The sequence below is a fragment of the Mirounga leonina genome, unplaced genomic scaffold (genome assembly GCF_011800145.1).
Source record: "Mirounga leonina isolate KUSES-001 unplaced genomic scaffold, KU_Mleo_1.0 Mir_175, whole genome shotgun sequence".
NCBI classification, from domain to species: Eukaryota; Metazoa; Chordata; class Mammalia; order Carnivora; family Phocidae; genus Mirounga; species Mirounga leonina.
In genome coordinates, this window is record NW_023270453.1 from 36100169 (window position 1) to 36125045 (window position 24877).

General features: G+C 42.3%; 1 protein-coding gene across 1 annotated transcript in view; it reads left to right on the forward strand.

Moving 5' to 3' along the window:
* The window catches only part of IQCK (IQ motif containing K), a 128771-nt gene that overhangs the window by 26412 nt on the left and 77482 nt on the right, over window positions 1–24877 (forward strand). The window contains exons 5-6 of the mRNA XM_035022388.1: window positions 11080–11132; window positions 11269–11346. Of these exons, the coding sequence (XP_034878279.1) occupies window positions 11080–11132; window positions 11269–11346 (131 nt within the window). The remainder of the gene's footprint in view (window positions 1–11079; window positions 11133–11268; window positions 11347–24877) is intronic.

Consider the following 24877-nt stretch of genomic DNA (forward strand, 5'->3'; position numbering starts at 1 on the left):
AGGATTGGAAGCCATTAAAAAAAAAAGTGAAAATAAGGTTCAATTGATTGTTTTTTAGAAGAACCTACCTTAAAATAAGTCACTGACCTTCTTGGTTGTTTAGAGAGCTGCAATTTCTCCTGCTACTTTTGAGGAACCAGAAAACCCAAGTCATAAACAAATAACAGATCCAAAAGATGTTTAAACTGTTAATCTCTTTTTTTTTTTTTTAAGATTTTATTTATTTTTTAGAGAGCGAGCGAGAGAGAAACAGCATGAGAGGGGAGAGGGTCAGAGGGAGAAGCAGGCTCCCCGCCGAGCTGGGAGCCCGATGTGGGACTCGATCCCAGGACCCTGGGATCATGACCTGAGCCGAAGGCAGCCGCTTAACCATCTGAGCCACCCAGGCGCCCCTAAACTGTTAATCTCTTAGAATAATAAAAGGGTTATCCAGGAAATAGGTGAAACAGGGCTTTCTTGAAAATCACATTTCTGTGTCCGAAATCAAGTACTGTGCATTTTTCCATGCTTCCACACGAAAGATCATCCATCTATCAGTGATTGATAATGTTTTAAAGCAGAGGTCTGCAAACTATGGCCTATGGCTGCCTGTTTTTGTCAATGAAGTTTTATTGGAACTTGGCCCCACTCATTCCTTTACAGATTGTCTACGGCCACTTTTTTTTTTTTTTTAAAGATTTTATTTATTATTTGACAGAGAATGAGAGAGAGCACATGAGAGGGGGGAGGGTCAGAGGGAGAAGCAGACTCCCCGCCGAGCAGGGAGCCCGATGCGGGACTCGATCCCGGGACTCCGGGATCATGACCTGAGCCGAAGGCAGTCGCTCAACCGACTGAGCCACCCAGGCGCCCTGTCTACGGCCACTTTTGCGCTAAAAGAGCACTGTTGTACTTTTTAACTAGAGCTAAGTCGAATAGTTGTGGCACAAGTCTAATATTTGCAACGGGTCCTTTAAGAAAAAGTTTGCCAATCCCTGTTCTGAAAACCTGGAACTACCCAGAGTTTTGTGGTAGTAGCTGCTAGTCTTGTGTGGGAGGCAGTAGAAGGGAAGCTTCATGAGTAAGCGTAGAGTTTGGAACTCTGCTCCCCTGAATTTAGGGCCCAGTTCTACCTCTTTCTAGATACGTGACTTTGGACGTTGCTAGCATTGGGACCTTGTAATTTTAATCTTCCTAAACCTCAGTTTTCTCCTCCATAAAATAGGAAGTAATAATAATAGTAATTGTTAGTAGTAGTAAGAGAGTTCATCAGAATTAAATAAGATAATGCATTTAAAGTGTTTAGCTCAGTAACTGGCACAGCTACAGTGAAAAGTAGCAATAACATAAGAACAAAAAACAAAAAAAGGAGAAAGGTTCCTTAGGGCTGGAAGGGAAAACTAAAACTGAGGGCAGTAGGTAAGGAGGAGGTGGATTGAAGACTGGCCCTGTGGGGAGTTAAAGACTGGTGGGAGATTAGACTCAGACATGTGGAGGGCTCTGACAGAATACAGCGATGAAGCGTAGGGTAGGGGTGCTGGAGTCACACGGGTGGGCTTGAATCTCCCCCTCCAACTTTTGCTGGCTCTGGGCCCCTAGGAAGATTCCTTAAACCATGAGTCTCAGTTTTCTTATCTGTTAAATGGGGAGGGTGATAATCATAGTACCCACCTCACCGGAGCTTTTGAGAGGATTGAGTAAGAAGTTGTGTGTATGGCACTTAGCACAGGGTGAGTGTTCAGTAAGGGGTAGCCGTTGTCATTCAGGATTGGGCTTGAAAGAGGGATTCAGGAGGTGAAAAAGAGGGAGAAAACAGGGGACCAGGTTGACAGTGAAGAGAAAGAATAAATGCTGTTTCAGGCAGGAGTAGTGAGAAGGATCATCAGAGCCTCTGCCAGAATCTTCCTTTTGCACAGGCCTTGACCAGTTTTTCCATCTTCTCTGAGCAGAGGGCAGGGCTTGAAGGGGGTGCTCCAGGCCCTTGATCTCTTGGAGGCATGTCTGTGAAGCTAGGTTGCAAATAATTTCGATACTGAGACTGGAGTTTTCGTGGGGGTAGAGTTTTCATGAAGACTTGCTTGTTCCTTGTTGAATCTTTGTTGACATTGACCTTCCTGGTCTTCTATTTATAGTTATAGCTGCCTTCCCTGGGACCCCTGGGCTGCCCACAGTCTGTGTGATTTGGAAGGGGGGAGAGATCTTAAGGCAGGAAATCAACTGTGCAATTGTTGAGATAGAACTTCAGCATTTTTCTCAGACTGAAGGTTGATTAAAGGCCGCAATACCATTCCTGTTCTGTCATGAATTGGGTTGTATTCCACTGGAGCAAATTAAGTTTGAGACACATAAATATCATCATAAAGATTAGACATTACAGCTGGCTCGACGTTCTTGGTGATCCCCTGACATCGAGCCATGCCTTTGGATTAGCTTAATTGGAACATGAGAGATCAGAACTTAATGAGAACTTAATTGGACTGATATATTGAACAGAGCTGGCTTAGTGGCTGTGTGGTAAACTTCACTTGGAAATTCTTTCCAATGCATCTCTGAAAATATTTTGGGCATTCAGAGTAAGGTTAATAATTTTTGCTATAAGCAGCTTTTGATAAAAAGGTTGATATTGTTAGTAGTAAAAAGTAGTATGAAGTCAAAAGAGTTTTGTTTTAGCTGGATGTGTTAAGTATGCAGAACTAACCAGTCCCATATCTGCTAGTTAACTCTGAGGGCCAGTCCCTCAAAATGACAGAAAACCCCATTCAAACTCACTTCAGTGAAAAAGATTTTTTGTTTGTTTGTTTGTGTACATGCTTTCCCATGGGGAGATCTTCCACAGCTTGATCTGGGGGCCCAGATGATGTCTTCATGACTCGGTTCCTTCTCCATCTCTTGATTTTGTTTCCTCTGGCTTGGCTCTACCCTCAAACAGTCCCCACCTATGACACCAGCCTATGTCTTAAAGGCTCAAGTGGTACCTGAGAAAGAGAAAGTCTCTTCCAGAGTTTCTAGTTGAACTGACTCAGGTCAATTACTTACTTTGGAGTCAGTCCTTGGAACTAGGGGAATTTAGTGGGTAGTGGGCTGTTAGGCAAAGGGAAGGATCCCTAACCCAATGCACATAGCTTTAGAATTGGGGAAGGGTAGATCCCCCAAAGGAACTCAGGGTGCAGTTACCAAAAGAAGGCAGAAGGGATACTGGGCAAGCTATCTTGGCTAGGACTCATTATGCTGCAAATAGCAGAAAACTGGCTTAAGTAATGAAGGAGGTTCATTGGTTCACGAAACTAGACAGCTCTGAGGTAGAGAAGGAAGATTTCAGGATTGGTTTGATTCAGGAGCTCAGTGATGTAATCGAGGACTTGCTTCTCTTCTGCATCTCTGGCTGGCCTCTTGCAGAGTTGGTTTTATCCTCAGGCTGGCTTCCCTCAGAGTGACAGAACAGCTACTGCCACTGGCCTAAGCTTTGCCCCCACCTACTACAGCAACCAGGAGAGAATGATCGAGCTCATTTAGAAAAGCAAAGGAAAAGATTTCCCAGAAGCCCCAGCACATCTCCTCTCATACCTTATCAGTCTGAAATTGACTGTGCACCCATTCTTCATTCAGTGAATCCCTTGGGCCAGGATAAATGTGGACCAGATTGGTTTAGGTCTTGGTGGCAGGTAGGGTGGGATTATCTGGACTGTGTTATCAGGGTTCACACCCGGAGCTGGAGAGGGGGTTAATCCTCTCTACTCATCACAGCTACTACCCAGCCGGGGATTGGCTGCTGGATGTTGAATTAATAACCACAGTGGAGCCATGGCTTACTCATTTCTTTATCTCTAGTGTTCAGCACAGGCTTGGCACATAGTAGGTCCTCAGTAAAGCTTACCGAACAGGGCCAAATTGGAACAGCACACCTTGCGTAATTTGGAAAGAAATCAGGAGTTTTTTGCATGAGTAAAATGATGCCTGAAAATAAAGCTTATCTCAGCTTTAAATATGGATTAAATGCAGAGTCTGGATAGAGGTGATAAGACTCTCCACCTCTTTTCCTATCCTATCCCATTTAGCATAAAATTTTCCCTTTCGCTTCGGTTGCTCATCAAATTCCATTACAAAGAAGAGTATTGTAAACAAAAGTTAGTATCAGGAAACTCTTTCTAACTCCTGATAAGTCATTTGGTGATCTCATGACACTAAAATTTGTCACTATGAATAATTCAGTAAAACAGAATCTTCTATTTCTTCTTAGAGTCCTTGCCACCTAATGGTCATTTATTGTAGTTTTTTATTTTTTGAGTGAAACACCCGAGTGTCTTTAAAAAGTGCAAGGGCTTTGGTCAGTGAAGGAAGAAACTCTTATTTCCTGGCCTTGACTAATAAGGGAATTAGAAATACCGTCAGCTTTTGTTTGGAAAGGTTTTCTAAGGAGTGGAAAAAATAGATTCTCACAGGAAAGGTGTGGTAGAATTATTTTAGCATTACTCCTTTTAATTAAGAACACTTTTAGAAATGACCACATGGCCCATGCTGAAAGTCTTGGTCAATAGTTTGTGTTATGAGTACATATTTTTAAGTTCTTTTGAGAAGTACTATTTTTCTCCAATGAAATTCTAACGCATTGGGGAAAAATTGAACTTTTGTTTGAAGTTTGCTGTGATAAGTATTTTGGCCTCTGGGTATAGTCCAAGTATGTACTCATTTCTAGCATGAGTTATTTATCACTTTGTTCATGTCTGGGGGGTCTCTGGCATGTGGAAATTTACTGTGGAGAATAGCTATGTGGGAAAGGAGGCTGTGATATTCTAAGTGCATGCCATACCCACAGCCTCAACTTCAGCCCTCTGTCCCTGCTTTATCCATGTCCCCATCACCCTGGTTACAAGTGATAGAGCCAGGAATAAGTGTCATACCCTGTAGGTAGCCACTCTAGGATGGCAAGTGGCTATGAAATGATCTGATAACAATTGTTCTGCCCAATAGGGATGGCCTATCCTGAGTCGTACCACCTTACCAGCCCAATCAGATTCTTCCTTCTGGGGAGTAGTGATGCCAAAGGGCCAAGTCCCACATAGATCAAGAACAAGAACTGTTGTTGAGCCCCAAAGCTACTGATGGACGAAGCTACTGTGGTTAGCCCGACTTGTGCCCTGAACAGCTGTGGACACTGGTCACTTCTCCCTGAGACCTGCCCCTAGTCAGAGGAATTCCCATTTTCCTTCGACTCCTTCTGCGTTTACATTATGCCCCTGTGCCAGATAGAATATATTAGTGTTCACAAATGTTTGTGGGCTCTCTCTAATGGAGAGACCATGTGACTGCTTTGGTCAAAGCAATGTATGGACATGACATACGTCATTTCCAAACACACGCTCTAAGAGTCAAAGCATGGTTCACCATAGTCTTTTCACTTTCCATGATAACTAGTGATATTTCAGAGAGAGGCTGCTCCGTCAGCCTGAGTCCCAGAGTAAAGACAACATGGAGCAGAGAGCCATAGCTGATTGAAATGCTCATGTATCGGGCGCCTGGGTGGCTCAGTCTTTAAAGCGTCTGCCTTCCGCTCAGGTCATGATCCCAGGGTCCTGGGATCGAGCCCCGCATAGGGCTCCCTGCTCGGCGGGAAGCCTGCTTCTCCCTCTCCCACTCCCCCAGCTTGTGTTCCCTCTCTCGCTGTGTCTCTCTGTGTCAAATAAATAAAATCTTAAAAAAAAAAAAAAAAAGAAATGTTCATGTATCACGAGTCAGAAATAAACTGTGGATGATACAAGCTTCTCAGGTTCAGAGCTTGTTTGTTGCAGCAAAATCTATCCTAAACTGATTTGTAAGAAAACCCCAGTAACCAAGGTAACTCAAGCATATTTCCATCCCTTGCAAACCCGAAGAGTCTCAGCGAACACAATGCCATAGCGAGCCACACTCCAATTCACTAACCTCACAACATGTGCTTATGACCTTTCTGGGGTGCAGTTACATTCATTACGTGATGCAGATTTGGTGCCTTTCCAATGCTAGAAGTTTCTCTCCCCAGTCTCTGCACCTCCAGTCTGCCTCCTATACACGTACCCAATATGACCACTGGATTGAACTCCAGGTTCTGTCTTTTCTACCTGTGGGGTTTCAGTCTTTTATGATGATGTTCTCCCCCCACTGCCACAATCCCTCCCTGAACTTCAGTACAAAATTTCTCCAGCATATAGAACAGCTGAAAGAATTTCAGAGGGAACACCCACATATTTACCACTTCGATTCTACAGTTATACCATTTTGCTTTATTTGCTTGGTTGCATATCTGTCCACCAATCCATCAGTCCACCCCTCTATTCATCTACCTTGTTTTTTGGATGCATTTTAAAGTAAGCTGCTGACTCATGATGACGTGATGATGTCTTTTCCCTTGACATTTAGTCTTTTTCCTTTTCTTTCTTTCTTTCTTTTATTTTTTATTTTTTTATTTTTATTTTTTAAAGATTTTATTTATTCATTTGACAGAGACAGAGATGGTGAGAGAGGGAACACAAGCAGGGGGAGTGGGAGAGGGAGAAGCAGGCCTCCCGCCGAGCAGGGAGCCCGACGCGGGGCTTGATCCCAGGACCCTGGGATCATGACCCGAGCCGAAGGCAGACGCTTAACGGCTGAGCCACCCAGGCGCCCCAGTCTTTTTCCTTTTAATTCTGGATTTTAAAAATTGCTTTTTAACCTTGTTTGAGGTTGTCTTAACTGTTTCCTCTGCTTGCCCAAGCTTGCACATACTCACCCTTTAACAATCCCGAACTCAGTGTATTTTCCGCATTACATAAACCTTGGTTGCCCACACTTTCCTAATCTCACTCCTTAATTTTTCTCTCGATTACTTCCTCTCTTATCTCTTCACTCACCACAACTTTTCATTTGCTTTCCCTTCTCTTTTTCAGCTCCCCGGCAGATAATTTTTAAACTAAACAACAGCTGAACAATATCCCCACTGTTCCATGTGTCTGAGTATGCATGGCACGTCCACACTTGCCCAGAACAGAAGGAAAACACAATTTCTTCCATTTTATTTCTTTGCATCAAAAGTGATTAAATCTGTCTGCATGACCTTCATACATCAGACCATTTGGCTATTTTAAAAGTCTGTTTAATAGAGAAAGTCAAGCTGCATTCCCTTGGTAGAAGAAATCTTTACCACCAAACGGTGCGGTAAATACCAGGGGAACAATGCATCTTTTGTAGGATGGGAGAGAGAGACACTGCCATCTTACAATTGCTGAATTGTTTAAATTATTATATGGCAATTCATGCTAGATACATATTTGCATTGTTGTATAAGTATTTTCTTATTTTGGTTAAAGATGGCTTTTTGAAGGGATAACCTATTTTTGCAAGGCAGGCTTAGGAAACCCCATTCCATGGGCTGGTACATTTAATTTTATTACCCTGGCCAGGAGTATTTCAATTTTTTAATAAATCATCAAGGTGGTAAAAGACTGCAAACAGGGCGCCTGGGTGGCTCAATTGGTTAAGTGACTGCCTTCGGCTCAGGTCATGATCCTGGAGTCCCGGGATCGAGTCCCGCATCGGGCTCCCTGCTCGGCAGGGAGTCTGCTTCTCCCTCTGACCCTCCTCCCTCTCATTCTCTCTCTCTCAAATAAATAAATAAAATCTTTAAAAAAAAAAAAAAAGACTGCAAACAACCTCCAGTAACTCAGGCACCACCATATATTATTTACTAACAGCTGGAGTAAAGTTTTCAGTAAAAAATCTTAAGCAGCATTTTCCTTTTTGGTGAGAATCAATTTCACAACCCATCTTTTCAACCTTATCTAAGGTTATAAAACTGAGCTGGCTATTTTGAAGTGAAGGGGGAAAAAAAAGAAAAAAAAGTAGGAAAATTTTCATGGTAAAATATTATGAGAAGAAAATGAAGAGAAATTGTCCAGAATTATATCAGCAATTCCTCTTTTTAAATGTCAGAATTCTTGTAAATGAGTTCTTTCTTGCTTTGATGTTTGAGAGTTGAATGGCGAGTTGAATTAGTCACCACCCATTGACCACCTACTTCATGCAAGGCACTCAATTAAGTCCTGAGAATATAAGGAAAAGAGACATATGTCCTGTCCTCGGAAAGTTTATAGTTCAGTGAGGTAGATAGATATGTGGGCCAGCAGTTACATTATGGTTCTGTCTGGGCACACAGGGAACTGGGGGAGCCTACTGACTGAAGAGAGGCTTCAGTCTGCTCAGAAAGCCTTCCTGGAGGCATCTAGAAGGACAAGTGGGGGTTAGCCGATTAGAGAAGAAAGGAATAGGAGTTACAACTCTTCCTGTTGTAAGCAACAAACAACCTAATGCAAACTGGCTTAATAAAAAAAAAATATATTGGCTCATGTACCTGAGGACATCAGCCAGAGGATTTGGGCTTTGGGTATGGCTGAATCCAGGGTCTAGTACAATATTGTTAGGAATCTGCCATTGATGGTCTAGCCAGCAGCATCTCCCTGCTTCCTTGCTAATAGAACCCCAAATTTATTCATTTTCTTTGGAGTTGCTGTGTCCTTCAGGGGTGGCTGGGCTTAACTAGTTGTATTTGTAGTGATCCTATTTCCAAATACGGTCACATTCTGAAGTACTGGAAGTTAGGACTTCCAACATATGAATTTGGGTCAGAGAGGACACAGTTCAATCCATGGCACCCTGCCTTTCTCTCCTCCCTGTCTCGGATCTCCTGCTGGTAACTCTCATTGGCTGGACCCACCTAGTGAGTAAGGGAACCTGGTTGAAGTGAACCATAAAATCAGCCTCCTGAGGCACAGAGTAGGGTGGAGAAGGGTAGACCTGGAGGTAAAAAGAGAGAATTTCTAGCAGATTCTGTATTGTCTACATTCTTGGGAAGGATCTTTTCACATGGCAACCAACACCTCTGGACTTTTGGTTCTTAGCCCCTGTTATCTTTTTTTTTTTAATTTTATTTTATTATGTTAATCACCATACATTACATCATTAGTTTTTGGTATAGTGTACCATGATTCATTGTTTGCGTATAACACCCAGTGCTCCATGCAGAACGTGCCCTCTTTAATACCCATCACCAGGCTAACCCATCCCCCCACCCCCTCCCCTCTAGAACCCTCAGTTTGTTTCTCAGAGTCCATAGTCTCTCATGGGTTCGTCTCCCCCTCCGATTCCCCCCCTTCATTTTTCCCTTCCTACTATCTTTTTTTTTTTAACGTATAATGTATTATACGTTATGTATAATTTATATACATATAAATTTACGTATTTATATACGTAAATAACGTATATGTATTATTTGTTTCAGAGGTACAGGTCTGTGATTCATCAGTCTTACACAATTCACAGCGCTCACCATAGCATATACCCTCCCCAATGTCTATCACCCAGCCACCCCATCCCTCCCACCCCCCACCACTCCAGCAACCCTCAGTTTGTTTCCTGAGATTAAAAATTCCTCATATCAGTGAGATCATATGATACATGTCTTTCTCTGATTGACTTACTCCGCTCAGCATACCCTCTAGTTCCATTCATGTCATTGCAAATGGCAGGATTTCAGGGGTGTTTTTTTTGATGGCTGCATAATATTCCATTGTGTGTGTATATATATATATATATATATATATACCACATCTTCTTTATCCATTCATCTGTTGATGGACATCTTGCCTCTTTCCATAGTTTGGCTATTGTGGACATTGCTTAGCCCCTGTTATCTTAAAAGGAGAGGTAGCAACCCTCTATCTCCCAGTTTCCATAACAGTTCTTTTAAAGGAGTTGACTGGTTCTGTTTGGGTTACAAGGACTTTCAATGGATCCAGGAGACATGATACCTGGTGGTCCATCCCATTGCCTTCTTAGCATGCCTTCTCCCCCAGTGCTCTAGGATGTTCTTTCTCTTGTGGTTTACTGGCTATCTATCTATCTCTTAGGGACTGCATTCACTGGCATGTAATGAAAATTTAGTTGAAAAACCAAATGACACTTATTTCCCCTTACATATCAGGATGTTCAGAGTAGGTCAGGCCCAAGCTGGTACAGAGGCTTAAGGAAGTCCTCAATGGCCCAGGCTCCTTCTAACCCCCTGCCCTACCACTCTTAGCATGTGGCTTTGGCTTCATGGTTGAAAGGTGCTGCTCCACTTCCAGACACACATCTGTGTTCCAGGCTGAAAGAAGTAGAAGGAAACTTCAAGGAAGAGGGGACAGCAGAAATTAAGAAAGCAGGACTTTTGCAGAAGTCCATAAGACCTGTTCATTTCTATCTCATAGGGCAGAACTGCGTCATGGCTATTCCTTGCTATGTGGGATGCTGGAAAATACAGTTTTTCCCCCCTGTGGGCTGCTTGTCAATGAGGTTTCTGTTTATAAGGATGAAGTGGAGAGTGGCTGTTGGGTGGACAACTGGCCAGGTTGGCCACATTGGCCATTGGCGCTTGCATGTTTGGCTTCCACATCAGAACAGGGTAGCCAGACCTGAAGTACTGCTGTTCTGAGGATTTGAGCGGACAGGGGAGGGCAGTAAATACAGTTATTCAGAATCAAGGTCTAGATTTTTTTTAAAGATTTTATTTATGTATTTTAGAGAAAGAGAGAGTGAGAGCAGGGGAGGGCCAGAGGGGGAGGGAGAGGGACAATCTGATTCTGCACTGAGTGAGGAGCCCTACACAGGGCTCAATCCCATAACCCTGAGATCATGACCTGAGCTGAAATCAAGAGTCAGACACTTAACCAACTGAACCGTCCATGTGCTCCTCAAGGTCCAGATTTAAATAAAATCCTTCTGTGACAATTCCAAAAGCATGTAGTAAGTCTCCTACTATATGCACTTTTATTAGTCCCTGCTGTCAGAAAATATGCTTGTCCAAAGACTAGAGAAATGTCTTCAGAAGTCTTTGCATCGCCCCAATTTACTGTTTGTTGATATACTTATAAACCTCATAAAAGGCTCATGCATATTTCACCTAACACAAAAAATCAGACGAGATTGGGCGCGATCAGGGTGGTATGGCCGTAGACCAGCTAACACAAAAAATCAATTAACCTCTCTTCCTTTGTCCTACTCAGACATGTGGACAAAGAGTATAATTTAATTCTCTCTTCTCTCTTTTCTCTTTAGAGAAAAAGAACCAAATTCATTGCCTGTGATTTTCTGACCGAGTGGTTATACAAGTAAGTTTTGCATGTCTTTGAATATTCAATGACCCTAAGGATTCAATAGTGTTAATTTGCAAGCAGAATAGCAACAATTGACTTGAATTTTTGCTTATTGTTTTCTTATCAATCAAACATATGGCATCGTTACCAGTCAAAATCCAAAGAGGATAGGGGAGGCTTTCACAGAATTCTTCTCCATTCCATTTGTGGACCAGTGGCTAAAGCATCAGTAAGTACCAACACAAGGCCTCAAATAATTTATTCCTATTTTAAGATTGTGTTAATGATAGTTTTCTCCAAAAAAAAAAAAAAATGATAGTTTTCTCCAATCCAACTAACTCATGTAGTCCACCCAGCACTCCAGGTCAGTTATATTTGTGGCTCTTGTCTCTAGTTATTTTCAGTCTAGGCTAAGAACATCCTATCCATGTGGTGATTATTCAAGAAGCACTTCAGAAATAAAGTAGAAAACTTTTAAAAATTCTTATCCTAAGTAATTCATCTCTCCATTATCTCTCCCTCCCTCCCCACCCCCTCTCAAGAGGTTATGTCTCAAGAAATATGACTAAATTTTTCTAAATATTAATTTTTAGTTGTATGCATCAATTCTACATTTAAAATATTAGAACATGACAGATAAAGTTAAAACTGTCTTTGACCATCATTCTAATATGAGTCTTCTCTCCTCACAAAAGTAATCAGCTTAGTCTATAGTGCATCCTTCCAGAGTTCTTAAAATTGGTTGTTTATGTAAAATTAGATTATATCATAAAAATTAGTAGTACTATTTGCTGCTGTGAGTGAATTTTCATCAATGTAATGATGATGATGGCAAATAACATTTATTGAATGCTTGTGTCATTGTTCTCAGCATTTAACACTAATAAACTAACTTGATCCTCATAACAGTGCCATTACCAGCCCTATTTTGCAGATGAGGAGATTTATGCATTATTCTGCAACTTGCTTTTATTTGACTCAAGTATATGCTTTTGAGATCTAGCCCTGTTGATTCAGTTACATCTAATTCATGCCTTTGATGGTGTTATAATATATTTCATTTCTAAATTTGCATAATGCACTCATTCATACAATAAATATTTATTGAGTACTACGATGTGCCAAACATCATTCTGGGTGCTGGCGGTAAAGCATTGAACAAAGTGGCCCCAAATCCCTGTCTAAATGGAATTTATATCCTAGTGAGGGATGACAGACAATAAACAAACAAGTGCTATAGGGAAAAATAAAGCAGAGAGGGGGGAATACAGAGTATTGAAGGGGCTTAATTTTTGCATAGGGTGGTCAAGAAAGATCTCACTTGGAAGATGACATTTAAGCAGTGGTCCACTATTTTAAGGCATAGGTAGAAGAAAGATAGCTCAATTTAGAGAAAATGATACATATTTAACCTGTTGCTTTGAAATGTTCTCATGCCAGCCCTTCGCAAGAACAATGTCAGGAAACTGAGGCATTAGAAAATTAAGTGAGCCGGGGCGCCTGTGTGGCTCAGTCATTGGGCGTCTGCCTTTGGCTCAGGTCATGATCCCAGGGTCCTGGGATTGAGCCCCACATCGGGCTCCCTGCTCAGCAGGAAGTCTGCTTCTCCCTCTCCCACTCCCCCTGCTTGTGTTCCCTCTCTCGCTGTGTCTCTCTTTGTCAAATAAATAAATCTTTAAAAAAAAAAAAAGGAAAAAAAATTAAGTGAGCCTTGCAAAACCTCATATTAAACCAAATAAAAGACCTTAAATTAGACCCTTAACCCTCAAATGACACTTTTTGTTTTTTACTTAAATTACCCTTCTTGAGAATGCCAAGTTGAATAGACTCTTGACCGACTTTCTTAATTTTGAGAATTAAATGTACCTCAGGTATTACCAGTTTTTTAAAGAGTTTTTTAAAAGTAATCTCCACATCCAATGTGGGGCTTGAACTCATAACCCTGAGATCAAGAGTCGCCTGCTCTACCAACTGAGCCAGCCAGGCACCCCATTACCAGTTTTTTAAAAATCTGAGATCAGCTACACATTGAAAGGAGAATGATATTGGAAAACCTTGTTTTTTTATTTAGCTTCTAAACCTATGCCTAATTTTGCCCACTATGAAAATGGAAGGCCCATAATGTATTGAGTATAAATGATTAATAAGTGGAAGATTTGCATGTTTTTCTTTTTTTTTTTTTTTAAAGATTTTATTTATTTTTTTGACAGAGAGAGACACAGTCAGAGAGGGAACACAAGCAGGGGGAGTGGGAGAGGGAGAAGCAGGCTTCCCGCGGAGCAAGGAGCCTGATGCGGGACTCGATCCCAGGACCCCGGGATCATGACCTGAGCCGAAGGCAGACGCTTAACCGACTGAGCCACTCAGGCACCCCCTGTTTTTCTAAGACCAGGTATTTTCAGTATCATTCTCCAAGTTGTTGCTTTGCCTTGAAAATGAAACATTTTCCCACTTCTAATAACCAATGAGAAAGAATCTTAAAGATATGAGAACTTCTCAAAGAAGAGTCCTCTCAAATCCCTAGTCATTTATTATACAAATATCTTAATTTAAAATGGTTGCTAACTTCTGCTGGCAGCTCATATAAATATACTGAGAAGTAGCCAAAGCAATCATTTCACTTTAACTCCACAAGAACAGAAACGTAAGAGCTCTCACCTTAACTGGCATTTTTACTCTCTATTTCCATAACCTTCCAAAGAGATGCCAAGAAGCATGTTAAAACTTTAAATTATATTAATCTAATTTGATGTTAATTATTTATTGAACACCTACCACGTGCAATGCACAGAGCCCGGTGTTGTGGAATAAATTGAGATGAATCAAATATGGCTCTGGCTGTGGGGGTGAGAGAGACATGTTTACAACTAACTATGGTTCCTGTAGTGAGTGTTGTAATATAGGTTAAAGCACTGAAGGGAAATGGGGAAGCACAAGACCATTCACACACCCTCCTGACAGACCTGGAGCCAGCCCAGTTGAGGCAGTGGTCAAGCTGGTTGGTGCCCAGATTTGGTTTTGAGAGGCAAGGACTCAGGTGCTGTATCCTTCTCAAAGATATTTTTGACCAGATGAGTCAGAGACAAGTAGGAACGAGGGTAGGAGCTGGGAAACAATATCTAATCCAGGTTTTTGAACCTCAGCACTATCGACAGTTGGCACCAGATAATTCTCTGATGTGGGGCTGGTGTGTGCATTCTGGAATGTTCAGCAGATTCTCTGGCCTCCACCCACCAGATGCCAATAGCACCTCCCTAAAGCCATCACCATCAAGAATATCTCCAGACACTAGCAAATGTCAGAGGTATGAAGGGTTGAGTGGGACAAGGAGCCAATAAAGTAGCCCCAGAGGTTGAGAACCTCTGACCTAATCCAGTGGGTTTCTACCCTGGCTGCACTTCAAAGTCATCTGGAGAGCTTTTGTTGCCTGGCTTCACCCAAGACTTCCTAAATGAGACCTTTTAATTCAGGCTATTGCCTAGGCATTGTTGTTTTTTGTTTTTGTTTTTGTTTTTTTTTTAAAGAGCTTCCTGGGTGATTCTAATATACAGCCAGAGTTGAGACTTCATCCCTACAGCAGAAGACATGCTGTGTCTGAATAAATAGTATAATTATATTATACTAGTAATAGATAGTATACTTGAGGTAATAAATAGTATAACTTAGTCATCCCTCTGCTAAGCACGTATTACTCATTTAATCTTAGTGACAACACTAAGATGTAGGTACTAAAGCTAAAAAGAGCTGGGAAGTTGCAGATAAAGTGAGGTAGGTCTTAGGCAAATATGGTGATTGTTGGGGGCACAATAAATGGGCATTTTGGATAGGGCTTAAAGGTATAGATTGGAGGAAGATGAATTTTGAGGGAAGACTATGTCAGTGTTTTATAAAGGAAGCAAAATATAAACTAGCACTTCGTGCAGCTTTGGATTGGGCTTAAGAGCATGAGCTCTGGGGACAGACAAACCAGCATTCAAATCTCTATTCTACCACTTATTAGTCTCGTGACCCTAGGTGTCTTAGCTTCTTTTACCGTGTAACAAAGTACCCCAACATTTAGTGGCTTGAAACAATAAATACTTATTATCTCACAGTTTCTTTGAATCAGGAATTCAGGTGCAGCTCAGCTGGGTGCTTCTGGTTCAAGGTCCCTCGTTGGCCATGGTCAAGGCGTTGCAGGGGCCGTAGTCTTCCAAAGGTGTGACTGAGCCAGAGGAGCCACTTTCAAGTTGGCTTCCCCACATGGTGGGGGCTGAAGGCCTCAGTTTTTCTCCACATGGGCTTTTCCATGGGCTGCTGAGTGTCCTCACAATGTGGTGACGCCTCTTTCAGGAGGAGAGACTTGAGACCAAGAGGGAAGCTGTAGGGCCTTTTGTGACCCAATCTAGGAAGCCAAACACCTGCACTTCGACCACATTCTGTTAGTTAATTTGCAGTGAGTCTCTAAGTACAGCTCAAGTACCACGTTCAAAGGGAGTGTGACCTAGGCTCCACCTTTTGAAGGGAGGAGTATCAAACCACGTGCAGACATATTTTAAAAGCACCACAGCAGGTCACTCTGTAAGCCTCCATATCCTCATTAATAAAATGTTGAGTTAGTAAAATTAGGAAGACACAGCAAAATGATGCACCTACAAATGAAATCACAAACAGGGCCAGCCTGTAGTAACATATGGCTTACTAGTGGCTACAATTGCCATCAAAGGACACTGTGGGCTTAGGCAGAGAGATACAGCAGAAAAGGGTACTCAAGGCCAAAGGCAGGAAGGTAGGAGAAGGCAGGACTTGGTCCAGGCCACAGGAAACCAGTGTAGCTGACTCACAGAGCATGCCAAGGTACAGGGATGAGGTAGGAGATAAGGCTGGAAGGGAGTTAGAGGGTGGATTTTGGTTTTCAGTAAAACCAATGAAGTTTGGGCATTATTCCATAAGCGAGAGAGCATATCAAAAGATTTTGGAGCAGAGGTGTAATGTGAGCAGGCTGTTTTGGCAAGGTAACTCCCAAGAATGCAGGGGATATGTGAGATTGGGGAAAACCTGGTTACAGCCCCCAGGTCTTGAACTGGGACAACAGGAATGGAAAAGGAGGTACCTGGGATGGGTAGAGTGGATGGATGCACAGGATGAGTTTGGGGGTGGAGAAGAGGTGTGCCTGAAAAGGCGAGATTTGCTGGGCAAATGGGAGGCCCATGATAGAAGCAAAAAGACCTCGCCAGCAAAGCAGGCTGAAGGATAAAGAGGAGGATTTCTATCTCAGTCACATTGAGATTGAGGTGCCTCTAGGACATCCATATTGGTAACATTGGCCTGAGGCTCAGAAGTGGGGTCTGGAGAGAAATGTTGATTTTGGAATCAAGGTTCCCATGTCAGATGTACAGATCGAGCTGAGATGGCCCACAGCCAAACTTTGGAGTACCCCAGAGTTGGTTCCAGAGGTTCAGTGAAGGAGGCACTTACTCTAAGTCACGTGGTTGACAGTGGTGACCATGGCTAGTTTTCTAGTTGTTTGCAAAGCAAGTCAGTGTTTCCACTTAGATTTTATGTTGATGTGAATGACCAGCAGGGAGGGAATAGGAGTATATTAGTTTTCTATTGCTGCTGTAACAAATTACCACAAACTCGGTGGCTTTGACAAAGTTTTATCTTATAGTTCTGGAGGTCAGAAGTCTAACATGGGTCTCCTTGGGCTAAAATCAAGGTGTAGGCAGGGCTGCATTCTTTTCCAGAGGCTCTAGGGGAGAACCCATTTCCTTGCCTTTTGTGGCTTCTAGAGGCTTTCTGTATTGGCTGATGGTGACTTCCTCCATCTTCAAAGCCAGCAACGTTGCCTATCTCTGATCCTGTGTCCTTAGTCACATTTCTCTGACTCTCTTTTGTTTCCCTCTTCATCTGTGAAGGAGGACTCCTATGATTACATTGGCTCACCTAGCTAATTCAGAACATTCTTCCCATCTCAAGTCTTTAATTTAATCACATCTGCAAAGTCCTTTTTGCCATTGTAAAGGTAACATAAGGTTCTAGGAATTATGATGGGGACATGTTTAGGCACCATTGCCTACTTCAAAGGGCAATGGAGAATATGGGAAAATTGAAAGTCCCTCACTCATAGGGATCACCTACATTTTCTTGGGGATCACTGACATTTTGAAATGGTATTATGGGTTTTGCAAAAATGATACATACTCAGAGAAAAAAGTAAAAGCAAACAGAAAAGCAAAAAGAAAAAGGTACAAATCACCTAAGAGCCCGCCACCCAAATCTAACCATTGTTGACATTTTAGTGAACTTCTTTTCAGAGACTTTTCTATGTATGTATACACATATATTAGATATAAGAAGATGTATGTCTTCCTCTGAGACCAGAACTACTAGTGAAAGGAAATTTGAGGTAGAAGCGGAAAAGTTGAGCAAGTTCATGGTGGGTCCTGTCATTCTGGTTGTTTGTGTAGGTGTGGAGACATCTGCTGAGAGGGAGGCCAGGCAGGTTCTGGAGGCTTGTGGGGGACAGAGGGGGTGCTGCAGCTGCTGCCATCATGAAACTGATAGGGAATCAACCAGGGATAAATAGGGATGGCCCAGCTGATGGCCTGAATTTGTGGTGCATATAAACAACCTGCTTATGTGATTATTACCAGCAACCCTCTGCAACCCTGGAAAGGGGGTGGAGAAAACAGATGGTTGGGTAAAATCAGGGTTGAAGACTAGCAAAGCTAATATAGTGAAAGGTCTAGACTGGGCCTAGGGGATCTTAAATAAAGGGAAAACATGGTTAACTTTTCTAAGTATATCTTGGGTTTTTCTCAAAAACTACCATATTTTTAAAATTCTGTTAATAATTTAACAACCAATTTTCAGAAAGAGAGAGAAACACTACATTATGTGTTTACTTTGGGAGTAAAAAATGTACCAAACTTGGAGACACTAAAATGGGGATGGTAGGGGTCCATATGGTTTTTGAAATTTCAATAGGTGGATCTTATTTGGATCATGATTCAGAGAAAGAAAAATTAGGAGGCAATTGGAAATTTGAATGCTCAATAAATAGTTGATGATGTAAAGAATTATTATTCTTTTACTTAAGGTATGATAATCATTTCATAGTCATGATTAAAAAAAGTTATTACCTTTTAGAGAAACATGCTAAAATATTTATGAATGAAATATGAAATGATATGATGTCTGTGGACAGGGGTGGGGGGAATGACATCGAATAACTGACATGCAGAACAGTATAACTGAAACTGATTGACGGTGACATGGGTTCATTTTTGTTTTCTGTCTCCTTTTTTTATCTTTGAAATTTTCCATGATAAAAAATTAAAAGGAAAAGAAACAATGAGATTTTTCAAAGCTCCTCGTGACCGCTTGATTGAATGATGGATGTGCCGTGGGCAAGGAGATATCTATTAACTGGCAAAGTCAACCGGAGGGCTGAGGGGTGTTCTTCTCCACTGGAGGTGGCTGGAGTGACAGACAGTGGGGGAGACTGAGTTTTCATGTGATCATGCTGAGAAACTCAAATGGTATGAAAGGAAAATGGCCCCAGGACAAGGAGAGAGTAGCAAGTGTGGACCCAAGTGAGGAGCCTCATGGTGCTGGGGAGACCTTGGTCACCCTGAGACCCAGCTCTGAATGTGCATGACTCACCAGCAGTTCCCTTACCTCAGCCTCATTCTCCCTTCACATCCTCCTCTGATGCCAAACCCACTTCTCCCCAGCACCAATGAGAATGAGGGTTAACATGATCAGAGCCTTGGGCTTGCCCTAAGAACATGGCACCAGTAGTACTTTTTCTTTTAATAAATACTTTTTCTGTAGAGCAGGGTAAATCTCTTAGGCTTTGCAGGCCACATATGGTCTCTCTTACAATTACTTCAACTCCACCATTGTAGCATGAAAGCAGTCATAGACAGTATGTGAAGAAACACGGATGGCTGGATTCTAGTACTTTATTTATACAAATAAGTGATGGGCCACATTCGGCCCATGGGCTATAGTTTGCTGAGCCCTGTTCTGGATACTAGTAATCTTCTCAAATCCCAGTCTTGCATAAGGACTAAAAATATAAATACATGTGAGTAAGTGGGAAAGATGGAAGGATAGAGGAAGTTACGATCACAACGGGAATTTGGAAAATTGAGATATGACGGTCCTCAGGGACAACCCATTCTAAGATGTGGCCATTCTATTGAATGACTGACACAAGGGAAGACGGGGGTCATGGAATCATGAGGACAGGAGGCCATGGTGTTAGAGGTGTCATCAGTTTGAAAAATGGAGTATCTGAGAAGGCTGGTGGGGGGTGGGTTGGAGAAGATGACACCAAGTCAAATCTGGGAGCCGTCAAGCGTGGTGTAAGAACGTCCTAGAGGACAAAGTGGTGGCAGTGGAAGTGTAGGGGTTAGGGACTTGGGCTCTGGAATCACACCTCCACCTTTCAGACCAAGCTTCACCATTTCCAGCTGTGTGTCTCTGGGCAAAGATGATTTCATCTCTCTCAGCCTCAGTTTTTTCATCTGTAAAATGGTCTTTCATCTAAACAAAGCTAAATCTTTACCTAAGAGGAATTCTGGTGCCAACTATGAAGGGGCTACCATTTTTCCAGTACTGGTACATACACAGACAGCTATGTTGCAGCTATTTAAAGGGAGTTATTTATTTGTTCATTTATTTAGCTAATATTTATTGAATGCTGAAATGTGCTCTGAAGTTACAAAGCAGACATACTCATAAGCTGGTTGGCTACTGTTTATTGGATGCTTACTCTGTGCCATGGAAATTTGACACAATTAAACATGGTCCCTGTCTTCATGGACAGTTTTTGTGTATAGTTGGATTGCAGTATGCGTGTACTTAATTTATGCTAATTCAATGGTATGCTTTTGGGGGAAAGAGAGAGAGAAAGAGAAATACAGTTTTTGAAAATTTAAGCAGTCCCCCTTGCCATTCCACTCTGGAGGTACAGCATAAATAGGGCACATGACTCAGCTCTTTCCTTAGTTGTTCCCAGTGTTATGTGCCCCTCGTAACATGAGCAGCTCATAAGGCAACTGCTTCTTTCTATTTGTCCATCTATGTGTCTATCTACCTATGTAACTACCTGCCAACCCAGCATTTATATGGTGTTTACTCAGATACTATTCTGAACAATTGATAACTAGCACCTAATTTAACTTGGGTAACAACCCTACAGAGTAGGAAATTTTATGTCCCCCTTGTATTTGTCAGGCTATGTTAGGCTGAGTTGCAGTTATAAACAGCACTGAAATACTCAATAACAGCTTACTTCTTGCTCGTACAAAGACTGATGCAGGTTGGACAGCCCTTTTGTTTATAGCTATTTAGAACATATGATTTTTGAGGTCACTGAAGCAAAGAAAGAAAGGAGGAGGCACCCTAGTTCTTAACCTTCTCAGTCTAGAACGTTCTTAACCCTCTCGCCTCGCCTCACAGAGCCTGACCCCAAACCAACTGGGAGGGAGGCCGAGATCCATAAGGGAACACTGGATAGTCCATGAATACCAGCTGTCCCGGTGACAGCCGTATTTCAGAGAAAGAAATGAGGCACAGGGATAACATACCTGCCCGAGGTCACAAGCTAGCAAACAAGAGTTGGGATTGAACCCAGGCAGCCTGGCTGCTGAGTCCGTGCCGTTAAGAGCGGTTAATCCATCTACTCTTAGATCACCTGGTACTTAGAGTGATCAGGGCTCAGACAGGGGGAACACTGGCATGTGACACTAACTGAAAGATGCTATGGGTAATTTAAGGTTTGCTAAGGGGAAATTTTGACATCTTATGTGCTGATTTCAGAGTGTAGCTGCCATGGAAGATACAACTCTGTATATTATGTGTGTGTTAGCATTTATTGCCTCAGAGAACCCCACCTACCAGCCTGGGAAGCCATCTAAAATGTGAGTTTGGCTCTATTTTAATGTTCTTGGTAAGACCAATTCTACGGAGCCCAGCTGTCTTTGTTGCTTGATGTCATTATATTGTCAGATCACAGCTGGTAGGTTAGGATCATTTGTCACGGGTGGCTGCCGATCGCTTTTCACATAAATGCTGGGCCTTTTCCCTACAGGTTCCCCATAATTTAGCATACTCTTCACTCTGTCCATCCCTTCGCAGTTACCCATTTCTTTTCCGTGATTTTTTTCTTTATATAACTGCATTTTATGTAGTTGTTTTATATAGACATCGACAACCCTTAAAATTTTAGGTTTATAAAAATAAGATTTATCACATACAAAATAAACATGTTGTTAAATAAACTATACGGTGAAAAGGAAATGTTTAAAATCAAGGATAATCATAGAGTTAAATAACTCTAGACCCAAAAATCTTTCAAAAGGATGTTTCACTCCAGAGGACAGGAACACAACTTTTATTTTCTTTTCTAAATTATTTTGTAGTTTTTCATATTGTCTACAGAGTTACTTTAAGAATTAAAAACAATTACAAAACAAGGGGTGCCTGGGTGGCTCAGTCAGTTAAATGTCCGACTCTTCATTTCAGCTCATGATCTCAGGGTGGCTGGATCAAGCCCTACATCAGGCAGTCTGCTTAGGATTCTCTCTCCTTCTCCCTCTGCCCCTCCCCCTACTTGTGTGCTCACGTTCTCCTTCTCTCTGTTTTTCCTCTCTCTCAAAAATAAATAAATAAAATCTTAAAACAATTACAGAACTAGAGGGTATTTATTCTACCTTTTTAAATTCCATTTACTTGCTTTTTCTGGTAAACGTTTATGCTTCCCCCCCCCCCCCCGCATTGATTTCCTCCTTCTTCTGATTACAGAACTCCCTGTAACTGGAAGGATCACCTGTCTCCCATTCTCAGTCCGTGTGGACAGGGAGCTGATTCCACCCCTGGCTCTGGGCTGGGTGTGTGACCCAGGCCTGGCCAATCAGAGCAGTGAATCCCCCTGACCACTGCTGTTGCTCCCAAATTGGTTCAATCACCTGTAACCCCAAGATTTTTCAGGAAGCAACCAGGAAAGGTTTTCTCTCTCTTCCTCTAGACTTGGAGCTTTGAGGTCATAAGGCTTGAGCTGCGGAGGGGCAACCACCTGAAGAGGCTGCACCTGAAATAACAGCAGAACTGAGAGGCAACCAGAGCCTGGGTTTCTATGGCGTCGTTTTGGGCCTCTCTATATGGCCATGCCTAATGCCGACCCTACTCCTTAATTAAGCCTTTTTTACGATTTTTAATTTTTTGCTTAAGCCAGCTTGAGTTAAGTTTTTTTTTTTTAAGATTTTATTTATTTATTTGAGAGAGAGAGAGAATGAGAGAGAGAGAGCATGAGGGGGGGAGGGTCAGAGGGAGAAGCAGACTCCCCGCTGAGCAGGGAGCCTGATGTGGGACTCTATCCCGGTACTCCAGGATCATGACCTGAGCCAAAGGCAGTCGCTTAACCAACTGAGCCACCCAGGCGCCCGCTTGAGTTAAGTTTTTAATACTTGCAAATGAAAGAGTCCTGACTTATACATGCTCCTACATGGTTTTGCCCCAACTACCTGCCAGTATTCTGAATTAGTCAGCTTTCTGTAGGTTCTGTTGCAGTAACAAATAACCCTCAAATCTCAGTGCCTTAGAATGGCAAATGTTTATTCTTCACCCTTTTTTATGTTAGCTGCATGTCACTTTTGGTTCTGCTCCTTGTCCCCTTTCATTCTGGGACCCAGGATGAAGGAACAGCCTGCTCCCTCACTCTCATGGCAGAGAGAGAAGAGCAATGGCCAATCCATGCAGTGGCAAGCATTTCTGCTGCTCACATTTCATCGGCCAATACAAGTCCATGGCCAAGCCGAATAGCAGTGCTGTGGGGAGGTTGACACCACCCCAGGCAGAAACTGCAAGCCCTATGGCAGAGTAGAGATGCACAGTTCTCTTCCAGGGAAAAGAGTAATAATTGGGACCAATAATGCAACCTACCGCATGCTTTAATCAGAGCTCTATGAGGGTGTTTTCTTCCCTACCTTTCAACAGTGGTGGATTACATCATATTGCCTGATGGCTTTACTCCTATTTATGAATCTCGCATCATCCTCTTTTGCGGTATAGAATCCTGACTCAACCAGCCAATCAGAAACAATGAAACTATTTGCTATGATACTGAGAACAAGAAAAATTTCACTTTTTATTTTGACGCAAAGAATTGGTCAGATTCATTTGCAAAAATAAATCACTAAATAAGCACAAGGAACAAAAGTGCCCTGCTGCCTATCTGGTCCCATGCCCCTGGGGAGAAGACTCATGAAAGACATCATTAAAGCTGAGATCTTCAATGAAACAAAGATTGTGTTTTAGAAAAGAAAAGCTTGCTTTGGGTGAAATGTCTTTTCAGCTAAGTTCTACCCTTAGACAAAAAGAAAAAAATCACAATACTTTCATGTCAGTAAAAGGTATCTTATGACCAAAAGCTGAGGTGAAAACAGAAGTGTCACTGTGCCATTTGAGGACAAGCACCAGCCATATGATGGTGTGTTTGTGTGAAAGTTAACAGTGGGAATAAAAAACGCTCGTGCCTTCTAGATGGCACAGGAAATAGCATGTGTGTTGCACTAAAGATCATAATTAAATGGCACAGCAGAAAATTTGCTGTCATGCCCTGTCGAAAGGAAAACATCTTTTTTTTTTTTTTTAAGACAGAGTGCGCGAGTGGGGAGGAGCAGAGGGAGAGGGAGAGAGATAATCTCAAGCAGGCTCCACATCCAGCGCAGAGCCCGACATGGGGCTCAAACTCATGACCCCAAGATCGTGACCTGAGCCAAAATCAGGAGTCAGATGCTTAACCTAACCAACTGAGCCACCCAGGTGCTCCAGGAAAAATTCGTTTTATTTTATTTTGTCTTATAGACAGGTAACTTAAGAGGCCAGGAGTCTCATAAGGATAATAAATCATCTTTGCTCTTTATATTAGCATATAGGAAGGAAGGAGAGCTGTTTCCTGAATTCAGGACATGCTGGGATGCATAAGTCCTCTAAGCGCCTCTTTCTTGCTGGAAGTTTGGCATGTGGGTGGCCCTTTCTCTGCAGGACACAGTCCTGCTTCCTTCCCTCCTTCCTGTTGTCTCTAGGGGACTATTTGGGAATAAGCTCAGGGAGCCTGTGGGAAGTAGCATGGCCGACACATCTGGGTTCCCAAGTGAGCTCTGCCATTTATTAGTTGGTGTATTAGTTTCCCATAGCTGCTTAATAAATTACCACAAAACTGGTGGCTTAAAACAACACAAGCTTATTCTCTTATAGTTCTAGAGGCTAGAAGTCCAAAACCAATTCATTCTTTAGCCTCTAGAGGAAAACTTGTTTTCTTGCCTTCTCTAATTTCTGGAGGCTCCCTGTATTCCGGAGGGCGCATGACCACTTTGCATCACCCTGACCTCTGGTGTCCATTGTCACATCTACTTCTGTAGATGTGGCATCGCCCTCTGCGTCCCTCTCATAAGGCTACTTGTGACTACATCATTGGCCCACCTGGATAACCCAGGATAATCTCAAAATTCTTAACTTAATCACTTTTTTTTTAAAGATTTTATTTATTTATTCATGAGAGACAGAGAGAGAGAGAGGCAGAGGGAGAAGCAGGCTCCCCAGCAGGGAACCCGATGTGGGACTCGATCCCAGGACCCTGGGATCATGACCTGAGCTGAAGGCAGACTCTTAACCATCTGAGCCACCCAGGCGCCCTAATTTAATCACTTCTTAAAAAGTGTCTTTTGCCATCTAAGGGGACATATATATTCAAGAGTCTGGGGATT